Source organism: Notolabrus celidotus, chromosome 1, assembly GCF_009762535.1.
Source record: "Notolabrus celidotus isolate fNotCel1 chromosome 1, fNotCel1.pri, whole genome shotgun sequence".
Classification (NCBI taxonomy): domain Eukaryota; kingdom Metazoa; phylum Chordata; class Actinopteri; order Labriformes; family Labridae; genus Notolabrus; species Notolabrus celidotus.
In genome coordinates this window covers 6,918,963-6,940,452 of record NC_048272.1, presented here as the reverse complement: position 1 = coordinate 6,940,452, position 21,490 = coordinate 6,918,963, and the positions used below count along the sequence as shown (strand labels likewise).

The window sequence follows — 21,490 nt, the reverse complement described above, 5'->3', positions numbered from 1 at the left end:
CCTTGTTTTGGGTTCTCATTTCAGAGTGATTGTTACAGAAATTGTAAGTCAGGAGGAATGCACCAATCCATCTATCCCTTTTCTTCCTCTTAACTAGCGTTGAGTCACGGTGGCCCTCTACCAGGTGCCCTAGACGCACAGCCACAAATCCGATCATGCAAAAACAAAGTCAGTCACCCATCTTTGGCCTCTTCTGTGAGGCTATCGAGTACATCAATGAATCACCATGTGCCGAAACTCAGTGTTCGTCATGGCCAACCCTTGATTAGCAAAGAAGTCCACCAATTTGCCTTTTAACAAATGAAGGATCGAAATATAAACATACATATTTCCGACTTTTAACCAACAATTAGTAATTTTTTCATACATATTTCAATTTGTCATTTTTTTTACATATTTCCAACTTTTAACCAACAATTTGTCATTTTTTCGTACATATTTCCGACTTCAATCCTACAATTTGTCATTTTTTCGTACGTATTTCTGACTTTTATCCAACAAATTTGTACATATTTCTGACTTTTATCCAACAAATTTGTACATATTTCTGACTTTTATCTAGTAAATACCCATTGTGTCCATTAAGTGGGGCTATTCCTATGACCAACATGTGTATATAGATGATTGCAGGCTGGGATCATGTCAATGAAACATGTCAAATTTGGAAGGGATTGGATATTGTATGTAAATGTCAGTACTATGTATTCCTAAATAAACCCATAGGTCTGTTGAGGGGTGGACTTTGATCATGTATATGCAATTTGAAACAGATTGATCACTGTTTGAAGGATCGATAAATGTTTCCTCTTTCATGGCAAGACATCAAAGTTTAAAGGCAACGCCAGAGACACACCCTTCAACGGCACAGTCTGAGCAGTGATGCTTCATGAAATTGTTAAGGTCATTTCGGAGCACATTAGAACAATAAATGTTGCAAAGTCTAGTAGCTATAAATCACAAAATAACACACGTGACTTCCTGTTGGGGGCGCTATAAGATATAGATTAATATTTTCATACAGATGCGTTCAGGCTGGGACATTTATCATACATGGAAGTTTTGCGTATTGTAGGGGCCACAAGATTTTGTGGGCGGGTGAGGTATGCCTTGAACAATTTGAATCGTAAATGTGTCTACTACAGAATATGAGTGGTTTGGACTTGATTGGAGAAAAGGCCTAGGGCTAGATCTCTTAAATACGTACCCTTGCTAATCAGGCGAAAAACTAAAAAAAAAAAAAAAAGATGGCCGACTTCCTGTTGGGATTTCACCATGACATTAGGAACCTTTGTTGTAGGTCTTTGCCTGATCGATATTAGGGAAAAAATTATGCGTATAGGTTGAACCGTGTTAAGGAGGTGTGGTGCTGAAAGGAAGATGGAGCTATTGAGCCATTTTTGGGACTTTTTACACGGGACCACCAAAATATCGAAATGTTCGCCAATCCTGATGCATGTGCAATTTTTGGTGAGTTTTTGGGCATGTTGAAGGCTTCAAAATAGCAATTTACTTGGGTAAATAGAAAGAAAGAAAGAAAGAAAGAAAGAAAGAAAGAAAGAAAAAGAAAAATCTTTCAGGTTACATAGGGGCTAACACCTTCCTTGTCGGTGCTCGGGCCCTAATAATTCATGGGATTACAAGATATATGCACTGATCAGAAACATTTTTTATTCAGCAACTTTAATGATTTGCTATAAGATCTGCAGCCAAGATTAAAATGTAGATAAAGATACTGCTGTTGGAAGAGAATTAAATGTAAATAATCACTGATGATCTCTGTTGAGGGAGAAAATTGTTCCCCTCCCATTTTTCACTCGTGCTATCTCCATGTAAATGAACCTGAAAGTCTCTGATAATAATAAAAATGGAACAGTTTGAGTGAAATTCAACTGAATAAAGTAACATCTGGAGAGTGTAGCAAAAATCACTATTGGACTAGTGGAGAATAATGTAAGCAGTTTTTTTATAGATACTTCTCTTCAACTTTGATTCACTATTGCTATTGATACAGTTTCTAAGCAGTTTTGCCTAATATATGTATATTTTTATTTTATTATTTGTAGCCAGAGTGGATGCAAAATTTGCATTGTTCATCTTAATAATGACGTGATGCACAGGAATGATTACTTTGATGTACTCAAATACATAAAAATAATAATTCCTGTGCAGCCTCATGTTGATTTAATCGCTTTCACATTAAGTGGTTGCTTTATGACGAGCCATTTTTTATTGTATAAAGGATGAATTTCAGATTTTAAACCTTAAATATTATTTTAGAAACTGGGTCTAATAAAAAAAATTGTTATGAGGTTAAAATCTATATTTAAAGCTCCTGTGAGGAATGTTCGGCCTGTGTCAGTTTACAGCCCCCCTGTGAGCAAAGAGGTACATCTCATCATGATTATGTCCTGTGTCAGTTGTCTTTTTGGACAAAATTGAATCCTGCTTTATTTAAGATAAGATAAGATAAGATAGTCCTTTACTCGTCCCATAACAGGGAAATTCAAGTCTCACAGTAGCAAAGTAGACAGTGCTATATATATATATATATATACATATATATATATATATATATAATTTAAACAGTTGAATGCATCATGCATCACTCATTAGGAATATTTGGTGTTGAAAATGGAAAGAAGGCTGTTTTTTCAGTGTGCTGTTAATCGTCTGTTCCAACAAATACCCCCTTTTAGCGCCTTAAATCATCAAAAGTGACAGACCAGGATTGGACATCGTTGTTGCGAATGATCTTGTTCGCTTTGATAGGTCATAAAAAGGCATCACTGTTTATATCACTCTGTTTCACAACAAGTTAAAGCCTCCTTAATGGGGCTTTAAAAATATCCATAAATTATTGTATTTCTTGGCTTTATAAGTTATAGAAAAACGATTTACCACTGCTTTACACAGCTACAACACGATGCATAAATGAAATACATGTTCATTTTGGGTTGCCTGGTTGTGAATATCCATTTGACTCATGTTCATCTTTCTATTAGGTCATGGTGTTGGTAAAACTTTAGGGCTGGGTTTTGGTCCAGATTCTGTGCAGATCTTTTTCAAAAGAAGGATCATAATGGTCAAAAATACTTTTCATGAACTGGCATACACCTTACTCTTACTCTGATTACCAGAGTATACTGGTGTCATAAGTCACAGCTTTGAACCCCTATGAAAGATGATGAGGTCAGCCTAATTTATGAAATCATTTATTTCTTACATTGTTTATTAACACAGCAGTTTTTTTGCAAACTGGATATAAACTTTGAAACAGTTTGACATGCCTGTTTATTTGCAACTGTGGATAGTTGTCGTTCTACAGTAATGGTTTTTAATAGTTGCTATGGATATAACAGATTTAATGTTGTTGAATTATTATGATGAAATATACCAGATATCAGTGTATTTTTAAAACATTTCATTGAAGTTTAAGAACAAAGACAGAAAAAAGAAAGAAATGCAGCTAAAAGCACCAGAACAGGATGTGAAACAAACCGGGAATGACACTGAGTTGAGAAACAACATATCTGCACTATATTTCTGTCAACAAAATGGCAGTTATAGAAGATTCATTTTGTCATTAATGAAATGTTAACTCATGCCTGCTAGATGCATCTTAGTGTGCGTATGGAGACATGCATGAGTACATGACATTCATGAAAAAATTCCTCTTAATTATACTAAAGCTTCAACATGAAGGTTACAGCAAACATGGTCAGCATTAGAGGTTCGTCCAGTCATTTTTATTCATGTATCATAAATTATTAGAAAAAGACGGTCCAAAGTTTTCTTAAGAGAAATTCAGTTTTTGGTGACAGCAATGCAATCAATGATTTGTCATCATCACTGGCGAGATGAGATGATGTCTTTTGTCTCTTGGCAAGCAGAGAATTGTTGTAAACACCACTGAACACTCACTCTCTCTCTGCCAGCTCTTTTCCACCCCTCCACTAAAAGTGCCATGTTTTGTCCTCAGATGCCCCCCCCCCCCCCCTGCACACTCAAAGGGAACAACTGCAGTCGCCCTCATTCTATTTCAGTCTCTGCATCCTGAAATGGTGACTGAGTTGAAAGCAGCCTCTCTGCTTTTGAGTCTCTCTCAGGGAGCTCAGCTGGGCAGCAGCCATGGCTCCAAAAAGTCCCACTGCTTCCACATGATGAACAGCAGCAAGGTCAGGAGGACGGTGGCGCCCACCCGGGCTCGTGTCTTCATCAGCGGGGTGATGAAGTTGGCCAAGGTAGAGACAAACACCAGAAGCACTGCCATGAGCGCCAAGATGACGTTGATGAGTTTGCCCAGCAGAGCTCGTGCATTAGCGTTCTCAACTCCCTCCAATTGGACCACCTGCTGCTGCTGCTGCTGCAGCTCCAGTTTAGTGATGCGGGTCAGACATGACTCCACAGCTTCCTGAATAGAGAACAAGGAGACATCATGATGGAATTTTCTCTATCTCAACAAGTCATATTAAAGAGACTAAAAACAACTTGTTTGAGAACTAGTTTTCTGCTAGAGTAACCTGGTCCTTCACAAAAGCAGTAATTTCTGATAAAAAACTAAACAATTTTGGCTTTTTATTTGTAAGGGATATCTGTATTTATGCGTTTTCTCTGCTCCTCTCAGGTTTAAAAGGATGTCTGTTAGAACACTGTGATAACTTGACCTGCTAAATTTGGAGAGAGCTGCTGGTCTCTTAAAATACTTTGACCAAGGCCTGAGTGGGCTCTGGGACATTGTCAGGAGAGGTCTGGGTTAAGAGTTTTTGTACTGTAACTATGTGTGTTCATGGTCCTCTGCAAGGTGACTCTTCCTTATTGTTATTTACTTGCTGCTGTTATAACTGCTATTCAGCCTCCTAGATGTTTTGTTGTGTACCTGAACCAACCCATCATGAATTGGTTCTGAATTATCATATTTCCTTTCTATATCTGTTTATGTCTTGTCTTATGTCTCTGTGTACTTGCACTTTTGAAAAATCTAAATAAATAAATAAATAAAGAACACTTTGATATCATGGACTACAGTGCAGTAGTCGGGTGCAGCAGATGTTTCAAGATGATACAAAAACAATTGAAAATAAAAACAGAGTTTTCCATTGTTTTGAAAGTTGACAATATTGTTGCAGATGTTTACCTGAATGTCTCTCGCACGCTCATAGGACTGGTAGGCAACTTTTTCCTCCATACTGGCAAGTTCCTGTTTAAGGTTAGTCATTTCATTTTGATGTAACTCTGTTAAGTCATTCAGCTGTTCTTCAAGCCGCTCATACCTGAACATACAAGACAAAACACACAGGAAAAGAAAAAGATCATGAAAATAAAAACTTTAACTCCTTAATTGCATCCAGTGCAACTCCAAGATTAGTATGGGAGGTAAGGCTTTCAATTATCAGGCTCTTCTCCTGAGGGCTAATCCACCAATTGTGCCCAGGAGACAGAACCCCTGCTTTTTAAGAGTAGGTTTGAACCTTTCTTTTTTGATCTATCTTGAAGTTGGGGTTGGCTTAACCTTGCCTTGGACCAGCCCCAAGGTATACTGCTAAACGCTTAGACTTAGATCAGTGAATTGACACACCAAGCTTCTGTCCCCCCACCCGAATACTCCTATTGGTATGCATTCATGTCCGGTTAATAATTGTCTATCTAATCTATTCCACCTTTTAAGACCCTTCAGAACGTGGTAGATGGCATTTCACCAAAGAGTATTGTTTCTGCCTGTTTTTTGTTTCCACTGTTTTAATGTGCTTGCTCACTGCTGGATTAAAATTGGATCTCTTTTCAGACAACTACAAAGAGTATTGTCTAGTCATTCTCTCTTTTGGATGTGTACCTGTATCTCTCCTCTTGCAGGCACTGTGTCATGTAAGAGTAGTCACTCTGCAGCTGGCCCTTCATGTCCTCAATAGCGTCCTCCATGTGCGCCTGGCTGGCTTTGATCTCCTGAAGGCTCTCGAGCAGAGAGTCCCAAGAGCTGTGCATGTGATGGTGGTGGTGGTGGTGCCCGTCTAGCCTTGGACTCCCCATGGTTGGACCTAACAATCCCCCTCCCCCTCCTCCTGCCCCACCAGAATTACTGCCTGCTCCTGAGCCCGACGTGGCGCTGGAGCACTCGTCGTCACTGCCGTACTTTGGGCTGGAAACTAGAGTGGCACTTCCACTCAGGGCACGAGGTGTAGGGGTGTCCTCAGAGTGGCCCCCAACTCCGTCTTCGAGTGAGTCCTTCAGTTGAGTAATGTTATCTGCACTTCCAAACTTGTTCCGGATGAGACTGGCAAACTCTCTTGGCTTGGAGACCACAGCTGTGTGAGTCAGGGCAGACACTCCACCTTTGACTCCTTCAACAACTCCACCTCCAAAACCACTTATTCCAGCACGTACGTTGGCCCCAACGTCCTTTAATCCTTGCTGCATGTCCCGCAGGACATCTTTAGGCTGGCGGGCTGGCCCATTCTGCAGAGAGGGAAGAGAAATAAGGAAGCAGAGATTGGATGATCTCAAAGGTAGGAAAAGTTGAGAGGGTGTTAGGGAGAGAACTTCAGGATGATAGATGAGGAAACAGGCTGTGGAAAACTAAGTTAGACAGTGGATGATGTATTGGTTGAAACAAGTCTTAGAAGATGAAAATCATCAGGGTATTTTTGGACAAAATGTCCCAGCACAGATCATCCAACACTGGATCCAGTTTGTCTCAGCTCCACATAAAAACACCAAACACCAACACATGTTCACAAAAGTACCATCCCACCAACCTGTTCTATCTCCTTTAGTTTCTTGTGGTAGTGCTCTAGTTTCTTGTGCAAATGTGCGATGGACTGTGCCGACTTCTGGTTTTTCTTCTCAAACACCTGCTTGATTCGTGACGCCTGCTGTTTGTCTGCGTTGTGAGCCAACTTTAGGTACTCTGCAACGTTGTCGTCTCGAGCCTCCTGCTCTACACGAATCTGCTCGGTGACCTTCAGGATCTTCTGCTGCAGGTGCTCCAGAGCAGCACGCGTTCGCTGTAGCTCACCAGCCCCCGAACACTCAGCACCTCCCGCTGTGACCCCTGCTGCTGCTGCTGCTGCTGCTGCCCCTGCTCCGTCTGCACTGATGTTACTGTCAGAGCCTCCATGGCTGCTGGTGTTGGGGGGTAGGCCTAGAGTTGCCACCTCGCTCTTGTCCAGCTGAGGAAACAAGAGGGCAGGGGGAGGTTATCAGGGATGGAGGGAGTACAACGATATACAGATGAATACAATGCAGTACATATACAACTAACAAGACTCAACTCAAGTATGAGAAACATCACATTCATTAATATCTACTTCATTAATAATACACATAATGATTCTAAGTGCATGGCAAGTTTATTGCATCCTATATTTTCAGATACAGTCTATGGTTACTTCCAGTTTAAGTATACTTAAACTGGAAGTAACCATAGACTGTGTATGAAAATGGACGTCACAGTTGTGTACAGACTGTGAATGCAAAATATTGGAGCTTCACCTACTGACTGGCTGCATTACAGGTCATAAAGCCAACACATGTATACATAGTTCTTTTCATGCTGATTCACATGCAAGTGTTTATATGATCACTTGGAGATATGGCAAGAGGAAACATAACACAAAGGTCAAAGTCATTGAGTGTCTGATTCAATCCAACACAAGAATCTATCTGCTGTGGACTGTACCAGCTTGAAGGATCTCTGACATTTTATTGGTCAGTTTAATGCTAGTTTTGGTTAGTGGGGTTGTGATGTCGGTCCTGCAACTAAAACTGCCAGATCACTTTTGCGTATGTCTTGGCTTGACCAAATATGTGGAGCCAATATGTCAGCACCCATTGAGGGGGTCTTTTGGCTTCACACCTCACAATGGGAGAAGCATGGAGGCGCTTTGTTTATATTGCTATACAGTCAGTGGTAACTAACTGGCGATTCTTTAAGTCAAATGAAATATGCCTTTACAGTGAGACTGTGAAGTTTCATAGTTCACTTTCTTTAGTCCTAGAATGATGAGGCAAGCCATCAAATAATATCTGCAAAGTGTTGAGGACTCTATTATCTCTAAATACTTCTAGGAAGTGTCATGCAAAAACGTATCACCAGGAGAAATACTCCAGATAAAGAGTTTGATTGGCCTACCTTTTTATTATGTGTAGCCTAGAGAGCCTTGTTTGTTTGAAGAAACACTAAAGAGCTAATGACTTTACTCTACTTAAGCTTCTGAAATGACTTGCAGTTACTTCCCATCCCTTGTGGTCATGCCCATAATTGATTTGTCAGAGAAATCAGAGAGTACACAGAAAGGCCATCATGCATTAATTAGGTGATACATCTGCTTCCTGCCCTGCAAAGCATCATACTCTTCACTTAAACTATTTACTATTGCTCACCTTTCTATAAACAACACATGTGCATTACATATAAAATGTAAAGGGCCAGGCATTTAGACGTTTTTATTCAGGCATCAATCATACGTTCTGTTTGCATTTCACATTATAAAACCAGCACCAGGTTGTCACCTCTTGTTAACTTCCAGCCCTTATTGGTGCAGGAGGGGACCCCCTGGTCAGAATATGATCTACAGCCTATCTATTATTCTATATATTAACTTAAGCATGGCAGATGGGGAAATTGTTAATGACCCTTCATCCTGACGTCAAAAGAGTGTAATCACAACCTGCAGATATGAGCTTAGACACACACATGTCAACAAAACATCTCATAACGCTGTTCCAATTTCCTCAGACAGGACTACGCGAGGATTTAAACGCTTTTGTTTGCGTGACACTGTGAAAAGAGCACAAGGGCCAGTATGAATCAAACACAGCGAAGCAAGGCAGCCAATGTTTTTTTTTTTCAAGCAATGTAGGTTACAATCAGATCGTAGTGGAGAGGAAACATGACGATTACAGCCCCCGGTGGTTAATAATTTCCTGATTTCGTTAGGGAAAGTGGGATGCTGCAGCAAGAGCTACACGAGCGTTATGATGGCTCATACGAGGCGATGCGGTATCCATCGTTACACATATGGGGGAGAACAGACAACGAAAACAACACGGAGCAGATGCTCAGAGCTAACGGTGCACGCGGGGGTGATTGTCCGGTGATGAATCAAAAGGCTCGTGGAGGTCGGATGAGAAATACAAGGGTTGTGATGAAGATGAAGGTAACAGATGTCTATGGCAAACTACAAAAAAACCACAAGAGGACAGGGGGTAGGAGGTGGAGGAGGGGGTATAGGGAGACCTGTGCCTTCCTCACTCGGTGGGAGACACACTGTGACATGATGGGTGGCCGATGGATGTCAACAAGCGTGGATGTGAACACATGAGGATGAGACACAAGCTGCACAGCGATAAATTTAAATCAGAAACGTTACCATACTGCTTTAATCCATTTTTTGCAGTGCCATTGCAAGTCTGTGTTCGAGGCCCATCCTCCTCCTCCTCCAGCCTCCTCCTCCTCCTCCCCCTGTGCTCACCGAGGAGGAGCCCCCCTCCTCAAATATCTTTACCCTCAGCCGTTTTAAGGCTGACTATCACCTCACTGTATCCTAACGCTCCATTGTTAATACCATCGATATCTGCAACCACCCACTTTCCCTCTCTGTGATGCTCTGATCACTCTCTCTCTCTCTCTCTCTCTCTCTCTCTCTCTCTCTCTCTTTTTTTTTTTTTTGTGTCATGTGCTCCCCCGCCTCCCCCTGTTTCTCCTACCTCTCTCTCCCGCGCTCTCCCTCTCTTTCAGTCTAAATGCAAATGCAAGCTGTCCTGCCCTATAATGGATGTGGGAGCTGAGGGACAGATGATGGAGGGAAATGGGCGGGGGGATGGGAGAGCTTAGCGCAGGCGTGCAGGTGCCTCTGTGCTGCTGAGACCACATGAGGGAGGGAGAGAGGCAGTGAGGGAACACAGCAAGGCCTGTGGCAGGGCCTGCTTCAGGCCTTTCATCCCTGAAACACCCCCAATACAAACATACACCCAGTGTGCAATGATGTGGGGCTGCAGTGATGTGATGCCAAAGTACACAGTGTCTGTTTGAGATGTGACTCACTCTCTTAATTTTCCCTCTAAGAAGAGAAGGAAAAGGGTGGTGTGTGTGAGCTACTTGAAGTAAGTTCCCCTAAACTTAATAAAATCTCTCTTTGTGTGGAAAAGATGGCTGGAAGGTCCACAGAGGGAACTGCTGAATTCAACCTGTAGTGGAGGTGTACTGAGGAGGTCTGTCATAGGTCCACAAGATCTCCATCACCCGTCCCTGGAAGAATTTCCTGTGCATGCAGAGGGAGACTTGGTATGTGGTATGCAATTCTCTTTTAAAGGCCTCCACTGTAGAGTCAAGGGAGATATATTGGAGCCAGGAGGCCCATTGTTTGAGCGATCATTTAAGTAAAACCAGGGATGTGAAAGGAGTTTCTAGGTGCTCTCTTTGTGTGGAAAAGATGGCTGGAAGGTCCACAGAGGGAACTGCTGAATTCAACCTGTAGTGGAGGTGTACTGAGGAGGTCTGTCATAGGTCCACAAGATCTCCATCACCCGTCCCTGGAAGAATTTCCTGTGCATGCAGAGGGAGACTTGGTATGTGGTATGCAATTCTCTTTTAAAGGCCTCCACTGTAGAGTCAAGGGAGATATATTGGAGCCAGGAGGCCCATTGTTTGAGCGATCATTTAAGTAAAACCAGGGATGTGAAAGGAGTTTCTAGGTGCTATGGAGAAGGACCTTCAGTTGGACTTAACAACATTTTTGCAAACCATAACTCACAGGGGAAAGGCACGGTTCTGTAGGGCTGTTCTCTGCAGGGGAGGAACAACTGCTTCCCTGACTTGGTCTATGGTTGTGCAGAGGAAATAACACTGCACAACATTGGAATGTCTGACTCCAACCAATACATACTCTTTTGAGTAGACAGTCTGAAGACCAATGGCCGTTTCAGCCAAATATTAGGGTCAATGTGGTAATGAAAGTGCTCCTCAGTGGTAAGGCAACAGGTGCAGGTGAGATTTTCATCAGAGGTGCTCAAGGTTTCAGGTTATACACCACTACAGTGTCAGCTGAGGTCACGGGCATTGATGAGGGAGCAAAATACCAGGATGGTGGTACCCATGGCAAATAAACCAATGGGTTTATGGGATGTTCCAAGTATCGTCCTGCACATCCTTCCATGATAAATGTATTAAATGGTTCTAGGAAAGCAGCTCTGACTGACTGGCGAACACAGAAAATGGATAATCAATGAAGTCTACAGCTCTTACCCTTGCAGGGTAATTTGGAGGTTCATTGGAGTATGCTGTTCAGTGTATCTATTTGTGCTTTGTGGGCTTGAATTGGGCTTATGAACCTGCCTTTCAGGAGTCCCATCCCTTTTTCTTTTTTACGTGCTCCCTTTTGATGATATCACAATAAAAGGGTTAACAATACTATGCTTCTTTACCACTTAGCTGGTTTCCTGTATGAGATAATTTTAAGCCACAACCTTCCTATAAATACAAGCTCTTCTTTTTAAAACAACCTACTCACCTTAAAGAGCCCAGTAGAGGGCAGCATACACCCACTGTTAACCTTAATTTTCTTCCTATTTGAAAAAAACTGTGAAAAGAAAGAATTAAACATTAGTGTATTTATCCATTTATTCTAACTAAGAATCTGTGGGCAGCAGCTAGCTATTCAATATTTACACAACTGTTGTAATTAGGTACTTTGATTTTTGATTTGGAATACAGGCAAGTGAAGTCAATACAGCACAGCCTATGGGTGTCCTGTAACCACTGAGCCATCATTAATGCTTCGGTGTAAAATAAAAAGCACTCATTTAGATGAGTTCCCTCTAATGCTATATCTACTGCTTGGTTTTTCATTGGGGAAAGTAGTAAGAGAGGGAAGTTTGATTGCTACCTGACCTTAATATAAATAAGTAAATCAAAATCTACTTATATTTTCAAATATATATAATATAAATATAATATGCATTTGGTCACAATGGCATGTTATTTCTATGGTAAACTTGCTTGAGCATGTTTTCACTTGAGTGATACAAGTGACCCCACACTACTGGAACATTTCACAACATCACAAAGGCTCTTTGTCACACTCAGCAGCACACACACTGATCTGGATAAAAGAAAGGATCACGCAGAGTAAAGACCACAATAAAGAAAATGATTAACTTAGACGTTTTATTGGAATTTGGAATTCTCACAATTAAACCAAACAAACCAATTAACACACATTGTAGTGTCTCACAATAAATAAAGACAGATCTTTTCATTTGTAGCTTTGAACACTATGAAGGACCTGTGCACAAGCATCTATAAACAGAAGTGCATTCATTGTTTGGGATAATGTTGTTGTTTTCTTAGCTTTGTATTTGCAGTGGCAAACATCTCTAAACTGTCAGTTTGTAAGGATTCGCATCACAGTTACCCTATTGGATGTCAATCCAGATCACCCGTAGCAGCAGGGATTGTGAAAATTTACATAAATTAGTGTCATTGACAAACTAAAACGAAGTGGATATGACACGTCTGTTATAATTGCACCTTGTGTCCAAATAGATAAAAATAAAATGCTTTGAGCAAAAAGTATCTTTACTCATGAGACCTATTTCTTCTGATTGTCTGTTATGGATCTTCAAATATGGAACAAGCGCCTTAAAGGCACTTAAAACTGTATGCTTTGTTTACACCACCTATCAGATGTTTGTGCAATACTGCATTTATGTTTTGTATATGTTAGAGCTACTTAACAGTGCTGTATTAAACTCTGTAGATAAATCTCTGGTATATTTCTATATCTACATAAATCTAGATATACGTTTTCTTAACACATGGTGCCACACTTAACTTTAACTACCTGGTGCTGTACACGCATCAGAGTCTGGGCTGGACATTTTTTGACATCCACTCTGAAAATCAATGGATATACAGTACATGGAGGGACTGGAGGAGGACTTGATGGCACTTCTGTCATGAAAGATCTAAGCAAAGCATCAGCATGTACATGATATCACAAATTTCAAGCATTTTCCTATGAGTACATGATAGTAACGAAAACACGACAGTACATCTGAGTATATAAAGTATAAAACGAAACACTTTGCACAGTACGTGCTTGTAAAAAAAATGACACCTAGCCCTCGTTTTGTACATAATAGGAACACATTGTAGAAAATAATAGTGGATTTCAACAAATGAGCAAAAAACTTTTTTTGTTCTCTACCAATTTCAATCATTCTGTAGTTTTATCCCAGACATTCTTTCATATTAATTTCAGGACATAATGACTTTAACCTTCTTGGATTATATTTCAAGTGTGTACAGGGATATGTTCACCGCTCATATCTCTGTACTGCAGGAGTTTTCTACAGAGCAGAGTGTTTTCAGCCCTGTGGAATGTACAGTAGGAAATGTCTGTCAACACTTTGGCATCCCAATGATCCAAATGAGTATAAATCCACTGATCTGAGAGATTACTGTTAATCTTCTCAGCTCCGATGTCCCCTTCGTCTTAGCACTGGGGAAACCCCCCCCCCCTCCCTCCCAAGTTTGATACAGTATCCTAATTAACCATTGTGATGATGTGTAGCTGAGGTCCCTTTTGTTGTCAGATGAGCTGGGTTCAGGACCCCCTGATGAGTGACAGCGTGGTCTGTGCAGAGTGTTGTTTTCCTGAGTGTGTGTGGTTCTTTTAGAATATTAATTTGGCACCTTTGCAGTAAACTGAGCAGAGAATCACTGGTTAGATTTCAGTGGCATCCCAACGGCTCTCCGTTTAGCTGGATAGAAATCTGTAGGGATAAAGTAAAAGAAATTTAGCTCATACAAAGCCATGTTGAATTAAAGGTACATTCTTCAAAACTATTGATAACTAAAACTGTACCTGTAATGTTTGACTGCTTCCTCTTCAGTGCTCTGTTTTCTCTCCTCATTGGCCTTTTCTCAAGTTTCTTCAGGTTGAATGCTGAACATCTCTCTGGTGTAAGGGGGATGTTCTCCTTTCCAATCTGCGATGACCCACCCTTTCCTTCTTTGGGTGTAACAGCTGCCCTCTGACCTCCTGCTTGTCCCTGATCAAGCATGCAGGACCTGTATAGCAGCGGCACCTTGGTTCCTTGAACTCTTTCCCACTTGAAATCACTGCTTTCCAGAGGCTTATCTGACATGAAGTCGAAGCCCCAGCGCCTTGAGGCTTCTTCCAGGTCTTTCCGAAGGGCGGCATGGTACTCTGCCTGTAGCTGCTCGTGGTCGACTGGGCCAAACAGCATCCTGCGAGCGGGGCCATTTCCTAGGGAGCTCAGGGTCCAGTTTTTAGAGGCCATGATTCGACACTGCAAGACAGAGAGAAAAGACACATGTTAGCTGCATAAAGCCCCAGGTGGAAATCAGCTGAGCTGCATGAGTTTACTAGCTCCTCCAATCCCAGCAGGGCAAAGGATATTTTAAACTCATTTCAGTTAATCTGACAATATGCAAAGACTTCTCAACAGCTGCAGATGAATTGTCAGTCCATAGAATAACTGCTGAGACATTTGATAAAATATGAACAAAAGAAAAGATGCATTACATTTTCCCATGTGACTTAAAACCCAAATATTTTAACTAATATTATTCAAATACCAAGTACTCAAATGCAATCCCAATCCATTAATGCATTCAAGCAGGCAGAGCAAAGTGTTTGACAAAGAAAATCGATAACAAAATACAATGTTATAAGAGAATAAAGAAAAAAGAAAATGCTAATAAAGTCAGAATAAAAACCATTCAAAAATTTTAAAAATGTTTTCCTGCCTTCAATTTTAAAAGTAGAAACCAGCCTTACCATTATACTAATCGTGGTTCAATTCCTCAGTCTGCACTTCAGAGCATCTGTGACTATTGATACTGAGGAGCCCTTTATAAGACAGCAGACAGCCAGTGACTCACTGAGCCCTCCTGCGTGAATAACTGGTACATGCCTGGACATAATCTCATACAGACCATAGATACAGACATGCCAGGGCAAGTCCTCAGCAGAGGTTGCAAACACTGCAGGCACTCAAAGTCACCACTAGATGACGACAATGGACTGTCTGAAAACAACCACAGGAGTAGTTGCTCAGAAGTGTTTTTTTAATGAAGCCCATGGAGAATGTGCAGATGAGCAGATTTTATTTTTTCCGCATTTATATCTCTGCATTGTAATCATATGCAGAATATGTAAAGATTCAATAAACAATTTGACCCATGGAGCTACAGGAAGGAGAATAAAAAGCCAGGGGACCAGGAAGGGCTGGGCAAGATTTTCACTTAAACCAACAATCAAGAGCTCAGATAATTCAGCTTGATCACTTCAGGAAAGGAGAGGTCACTACCTTTTTATTTTACTGAAGCAGATCAAATAAATCAATTGCATTTAATAAAATGCGATCAAAATCGGACATTTTTACCAGTCTCTATCACTACAATATATTTTACTCAAATTAGACTGTTATTATTATTATTTTTTAAATGTGATCTAAATATAGCTGCAAGTCTCGCCCTGCTTGTCTTGTTGCCTCGTCAGACTGGCCTGTGGCCACACTGAGCAGCTCAGCAGAGAGAAAAAAAACGAGCCTAAGTGAAACGTGACATTTTTCCAGGAACTCCAGGAAGCTCATTCATTTTCTTCTTAACAAAGCAAGGAAACAGAATAAAATCGAAAGGAACCGTTTTAAAATAAACCAACTTTTCCCATAAATTTACAGGAAAAAAACGACTTCTGAAACCTTGTTTTGTGACAATATATTTGATACAAAATAATGTAAAACAGAATATACACTTTATTAAATGGAGTGAGTAATGGTTGAGGATCAGCAAAAATGCACAAGATTTTTTTTTTTTTACTGTCAGAATTTCTGACACCATCAGGACAGATGTTTAGTCAGCAGTTCAACAAAAGGTAGTCTGAGTGCATCTGTAACCCTTTGAGAGTTACTGTTGTGTGAATTCTATATGTAAATGTATTTTATAAGCTATTTAACTGGATAGAGAAAGTCTAGCTACATGGATAATTATGAAGAGCCAGTTTGAATCATGTGCTGCCCTCTATAGCGGCATATGAGGTGAAAACCATGACGAGGCGGGGCGGAGCCGGGAATGGAGCGAAGATTGATTCAAAGCTGTGGCGGGAGAGCGAGGCATGTGCAGCGAATTCACCGGCTCGGAAGAGGGAAGGAAGAGCACAGAGACCCTGCCCAGTTTACTACACACTCCACGTGAGTGTGAAGCCCGTGTCAACCAGCGACATGGGCTGTCACTGTTGCTGAACCGACCTCCCTCCCCGATGTTATTCACGTTTTCACGTTAATGACTCACTAATGACGTCTGTGTGTTTTTTTTAAGATTGTAGGTCAACTATTAAGGACAAAATGACACCTGAAGTAAATATGAGTATATAAAGACCTCTATAATTAAGACGGGTAGATTAAATGGAGGCTATGAGTAGCTATTCACATATTTGTATAAAAAACATATGTGGATCAATCAGGTATGTAAATCAACTGTAAGCTGCATAGACATTCAAGATGACTAGCTACCAAGTGCTACTTTTTTCTAGGCTGCATAAACATTACACAGAAGTGATTATGTGGGATGATGTGCACCATTGTTGTCAGGCTGGGTGGATGTTTGTTGTTTATTTGTGTTTCATATATGTATTATTTGTACAGACAGTGACAACACATTTCCTTATTAAGAACAAATATCTATCTATCTATCTATCTATCTATCTATCTATCTATCTATCTATCTATCTATCTATCTATACACAGACTATTTTGATATCCAAGGTAGACCTCTGTTGCTACAGTATCTTATAAACAAATACAACACAAAACTGTCCAGATATATTACTTGAAGCATTCAGAGAAAAAGCTCTGCAATTTTACTTACGTTTCAAGTCGTCTGCAGTCCAGTCCAATTAAGTTCTTCAAACTTGTTAAATTAAGCAGCTGTTTATCTGCGTATATCTTGATATTTTAACTGATGCAAGTATCCCCAAGAGTTAATGTAACTCAACTCAATAAATCTCTCCCGAATAGTTCAAATATGAAACCAGGACTCAGAAGTCTGATGACTTACTTGCAAACTTCTCCAAGTGCTCTCACACGACCAGCGGTTGAAGTTTTATGAACTCTGTTGGCAGGGTACCCCCTTCACCCGTGCAGGGGCGGGATCAAACGGCAAACACACGTGGAATTCGTCCACGAGCACACGTGAAGTGTTGACCCCGATAGTAGTCTGGTCTGGAGGAAATTCCAGCATAGCAGCATCCAGCCCTCCGCCCCTCAGTGCGCATGTCATTGGAATGAATGAGCAGAATCCCGGAAACGTTTTTTTTCTTCTTTAGATAAAGGATGGGGCTGGTTTGCAACTTGCTTTCCTCCTCTGTGGCACTTTTTTAACTTCAGCTAATCTCCCTAAACTCATCTTAAACTGAGAAATACAACAACCATTTCTTGATTTAACCAAGAAACGTCCCAATTTACATTCATTGTAATACTGGTGGAAAGATAGCCACCTATAATTCATCAAGAATCTACTGTTTTCAAGTTCAAATTGGAAGTTAATGTCATTCTACACTCAAAACCACTTCAAACCACTTACTATTTCAATTGAGTGGAATTCTGTTTTATGTATCTGTTGTTCTAAAACTACCAGAAATTAACACAAAACATGATTACATTATAAGGAACGGTTTCAGGGTTTATACTGCACTAATAAGAAGAGAAAGGTAGCTTTATCTTGATCAGCAACAATGTTTAGTAAACTACTAAATGTTTCTGTACTAGTATTTTAAAGCCTTTGTGAGGAACTTTCAGTTTGTGTGGATTTTGGCGCCCTCTAGACAGAGTAGTAAGTCTGACCTCATTGCTGTTGTCTTTAAAATGCACAAGTGTTTTCAAATAGAAATCTCACCTTGTCTTTAATTAATTTGCAGTGAAACAGCATTTTTGTGAACATGTGAATTTTTGCCAGGGGGTGAGATAAAAACAGGTTGTTTTGGAGGATGCTGTTTGTTCTTTCATGTGTCACCTACCCTTGGCAGCAGTTAAAATAACTTTATTTACACATTTCAGCTCCTCATCCCAGAACTGTCCCTCAGCTCAACTCCACTACAGATACGCGTGCGTGGGTTCATGCGTGGTATAGTATTTGTGGCACCAAACACCTTTCTTGAAAACCTACTACACTGGGAAAAAGTTTAAATACCAGGGTGATGTAGAGACAGGTATTTGAAGAGATCATGTTTGACCTCATCCAGGGTATAGAGTGACCATTACATTTTTCTTTAATATATTTAGTTGTGTACTAATGGTAAACAGGACTCTACATGCATAGCCAAACTTATGTACTCAGGTGGTGGTCGGTTGCAGGAACACACTCACATATGGAAAATAACATGGCGTTGGAGAAACGCATAGTTTGCTCACAATTAAGTCATAGTAAAGTCATTTTAGTGTGTGGCGGTCCATTTGGTATTTTCCATATTGAGTTGTGTGTTAGTGAGAACTTGTTTGAGTCTCTTTGGTTTAATTTTTTCAACAGGGACTGATGACTTTGATTAACTTGGTACTTTTGTTGACACATTTTGGAAAAGTTTAGACTGACCTAGGGTCCTCCTTCCTAGTTTTCTGGGTTTATAACATGCCCTTTATCAGTCTATTACTTGTTGTATTCAAAAGTCTGCTCAGCCAACTCATCATGCTGTTTTTGTGCCCTTCAGCCCCGGTCCCAGCATGTCAACAACAGCATTAACTGTATGATGCATTGAATAAAAGCCTAACTGATCTGACAGCACAACAAGTTCTTTGTTCTGCAGGAAACCATCAGGACACAGGAGAAACACACTCACGCTTGGAAATAGTTCAGAAGTGTTACTTCATATATATTCAGTCCTGATGTGTACAGAAGATAATGAAGTTCAAACAAAATGGAGGGATACAATGAATGCATATTGTTTGTAACTAAGCAGCAGCGGTTGTGTTCACACACAAAGAGGCTCTGCATTTTTACAGCTGAGTGAATTATCTGTGAGTTAAGGTAGCTGTAGTGTAAAGGGTCTCCAAGCCCCTGGCAAAATATCTCATTCATTGTGTGCTACAACATTTGTATTTCCTCTACATCCATTGGGAAAATTTAATACCACAGACAATCAAACATATAAAAACATGGTGCAAACAATGTAGTGAGGTCTTTGCGGGACTTCTCCTCGCCACTTTATCACCTTGTGCTTTGGTTACATAACACACAACGCTGTAACGATAAAACCTGACTTTTATCCTCAACAGTCAGGAAAGGTTACCTGATGACTTTATAAACTACACATAGACTCTTCTGATATGTACTGCCTGAATGTGTTTATGAATAAATATTGAATACAAATATTGATTTTAATGATCCCAGAAGGTGGAAGAGGTTGATTAAAGGTTTAACAGTGTTGAGGCATACATAATTTCTGTGTGAACTGGAGCTTTATGGACCAGGATCACATAAACGTTACCCTTGGAAAACACTTACACATGGAAAAGGCTGCCATCATTGCATTGGGGCTAGTGAGAGAAGAAATACACAATACAATTATAAGTGGTGTATTCAGAGTACTTATTTTAGCTTTCATTCCATATATTCAGACTTCATTCAATATATTATTTTCTGAATGGCTTGCCATATATATACATGCATACATGCATACATGCATACATACATACATACATACATACATACATACATACATACATACATACATACATACATACATACATACATACATACATATATAAGCTATTAATAAAACGTGCATGTTTATAAAAAATATGACTTAGGAAATTGCAAGATTTACAGAGTTCACATGCAATGAGATCTTCAAATTAGGTACTTTTTTTTTTTTTTTTTTAATTGCCCGAAACCCAAAGATAAATGATTGACAGGTGAGATAAAGTGGCAATTGTATGAGAAACAGAGTCCATTGTTTATTTCTATTATTAAATTATTAAACAATTAACAAATTACTTAAATATATATACATAGGTTTGATTAATTTCAAGTGACCATTTGGCTCAGTCTGTACCCCCATGTTTCCCAGACGATTCATTTGTCATGTTCTTTGCTCCGTGGGCGGCACAGGCTGTACAGTGCCTTGCATAACAGTGGGTGGAAATACCTCGGGTTTCTGAGTGGATTCCCGCGAGTTCTTTCAATTTGAGACCTGTCTCATGGGCTTGAGCAACTCGTGGAAAAGCGCGCGGATATTTGAGAAACTTTGAGCCTCTGTTGTGCCGGCTCACGTGGACTGTAGACATGAACTCGGAGCCGTGGGCTTGGCAGGGGTGTTACCGTGAAACACGATTGGATAGTGGGAGGGAAAGTGGCGCTGTGTCTGTGGGAGTGAGGAAAAAACTCACAGCTGTACATCAAAAACAACTTCTTATCTTTCACCACTTTCAACAACATAAAGCCAATTAAGTCAAATGAGACTGCTGTGATGACACTGTAAAACCCTTAATGATGGATTATATGAGGAAACGTCCCACTACTGCAAATATTTGATGTCTGATAGCCCTCGGGAACTCTTAATTGGCTTTACATTAGCTTTTTTTTAATTAAAAATTAACTAGCACAAGGACACCGTTATTTTGATATCTTGCCACCCATCTCTACGATTTAAATATTAAACCATCAGTCAACTAGATTACATAATGAGCTCCTTCCAGACACCATGTATGACTGAAAGGGAGGGAAATGTATGGGGGCAAACTGGGCAGAGAACTTGCTAGGCAACATTTTCTTGCTCCCCTAACATCCTTTACATAGGCTTGGCTCCAAGTACTTAGCAAGTGACAAAATAACATTAGTTCGTCCACACTTACATTTTTTATCCTTGGGTAGTTAAGACTTTATTTCTTTTAAATTGTTTTTGATATTTTGTTGCAAAATTTGAGGACCCAATCTCTGAACTGTGACATTCAGTTTGCACCTTTAACTGCTACTTAGCTGGAATTTTTAAAAAAAGGATCATAGTAAGTTGGCTCAGTAAGTGATTGGCCCTTTCTTAAAGCACCTCGAGTCAATAACACACTGAACTGGGTAGATCTGCATTTTCCATTGATGCCTCAAAATCATTAAATACCCTCTAACAGACTTTCATTTAATATCCATTCCCTCTATTGCAGTTTAAGACTCTGACCTGTGTGTTTTGATTAATCTATTGTTTTGTGAATGATTGTGTTTGTTCATTGCTCTAATGTGCCTGTGATCTTGACATTGGAAATGAAGGAAGCCTTAATGTCTTCTCAATAAAGGTTTTGAATTGAAGTTGTTTTCCACATGCATCTCTGCTGATTGCAAAACTCTAAAAAGTATATTGATGTTTGAGTTAAAACTACAGTTCACTTACCAGTGTCTGATAGGCTCAATTAAAAAAGACGGCTTAACCTTCAGATCCTAAAGATGATGAAAAATGTCTAAAACCATGAATTTCAATATAAAAAT

At 40.1% G+C, this 21,490-nt stretch overlaps 3 protein-coding genes across 6 annotated transcripts in view; 1 reads left to right on the top strand and 2 right to left on the bottom strand.

Moving 5' to 3' along the window:
- Nucleotides 1–3,408: 3,408 nt before the first annotated feature.
- tmcc2 (transmembrane and coiled-coil domain family 2) lies at nt 3,409–9,604 on the bottom strand. Of its 2 annotated transcripts, none has more exons than XM_034686240.1 (5): nt 9,366–9,604; nt 6,750–7,163; nt 5,831–6,450; nt 5,135–5,270; nt 3,409–4,411 (listed from the first exon to the last, which is right to left on the bottom strand). In XM_034686240.1, exons 1-5 carry the CDS (start codon nt 9,366–9,368, stop codon nt 4,112–4,114), a joined length of 1,473 nt encoding a protein of 490 aa, XP_034542131.1. In that variant the 5' UTR covers nt 9,369–9,604; the 3' UTR covers nt 3,409–4,111. The 2 variants fall into 2 exon arrangements, with proteins under 2 accessions (XP_034542131.1, XP_034542140.1); XM_034686249.1 differs by having other exon boundaries at nt 4,112–4,411; nt 9,561–9,566.
- The window catches only part of LOC117814691 (S-adenosylhomocysteine hydrolase-like protein 1), a 38,602-nt gene continuing 26,135 nt past the window's right edge, over nt 9,024–21,490 (top strand). The window contains exons 1-3 of the mRNA XM_034686187.1: nt 9,024–9,152; nt 10,144–10,279; nt 10,428–10,563. The gene's annotated coding sequence lies outside the window, so the exon portion shown is untranslated. The remainder of the gene's footprint in view (nt 9,153–10,143; nt 10,280–10,427; nt 10,564–21,490) is intronic.
- cdkn1a (cyclin-dependent kinase inhibitor 1A) lies at nt 12,147–17,227 on the bottom strand. 3 transcript variants are annotated; one of them, XM_034686576.1, is made up of 3 exons: nt 17,081–17,227; nt 13,863–14,310; nt 12,147–13,770 (listed from the first exon to the last, which is right to left on the bottom strand). In XM_034686576.1, exons 2-3 carry the CDS (start codon nt 14,299–14,301, stop codon nt 13,715–13,717), a joined length of 495 nt encoding a protein of 164 aa, XP_034542467.1. In that variant the 5' UTR covers nt 14,302–14,310; nt 17,081–17,227; the 3' UTR covers nt 12,147–13,714. The 3 variants fall into 3 exon arrangements, with proteins under 3 accessions (XP_034542467.1, XP_034542459.1, XP_034542450.1); XM_034686568.1 differs by lacking the exon at nt 17,081–17,227 and adding an exon at nt 16,892–17,055; XM_034686559.1 differs by lacking the exon at nt 17,081–17,227 and adding an exon at nt 14,802–15,082.

Bases quoted from the DNA above. Each gene is read 5' to 3' on its own strand.
- tmcc2 (XM_034686240.1), bottom strand. The intron at 6,451-6,749 runs GTTGGTGGGATG...CCCTCTCTGCAG, and splicing joins AACTAAAGGAGATAGAACAG to AATGGGCCAGCCCGCCAGCC. The intron at 4,412-5,134 runs GTAAACATCTGC...TTCTCTATTCAG, and splicing joins AGCGTGCGAGAGACATTCAG to GAAGCTGTGGAGTCATGTCT.
- cdkn1a (XM_034686559.1), bottom strand. The intron at 13,771-13,862 runs GTACAGTTTTAG...TTATCCCTACAG, and splicing joins GAAGCAGTCAAACATTACAG to ATTTCTATCCAGCTAAACGG.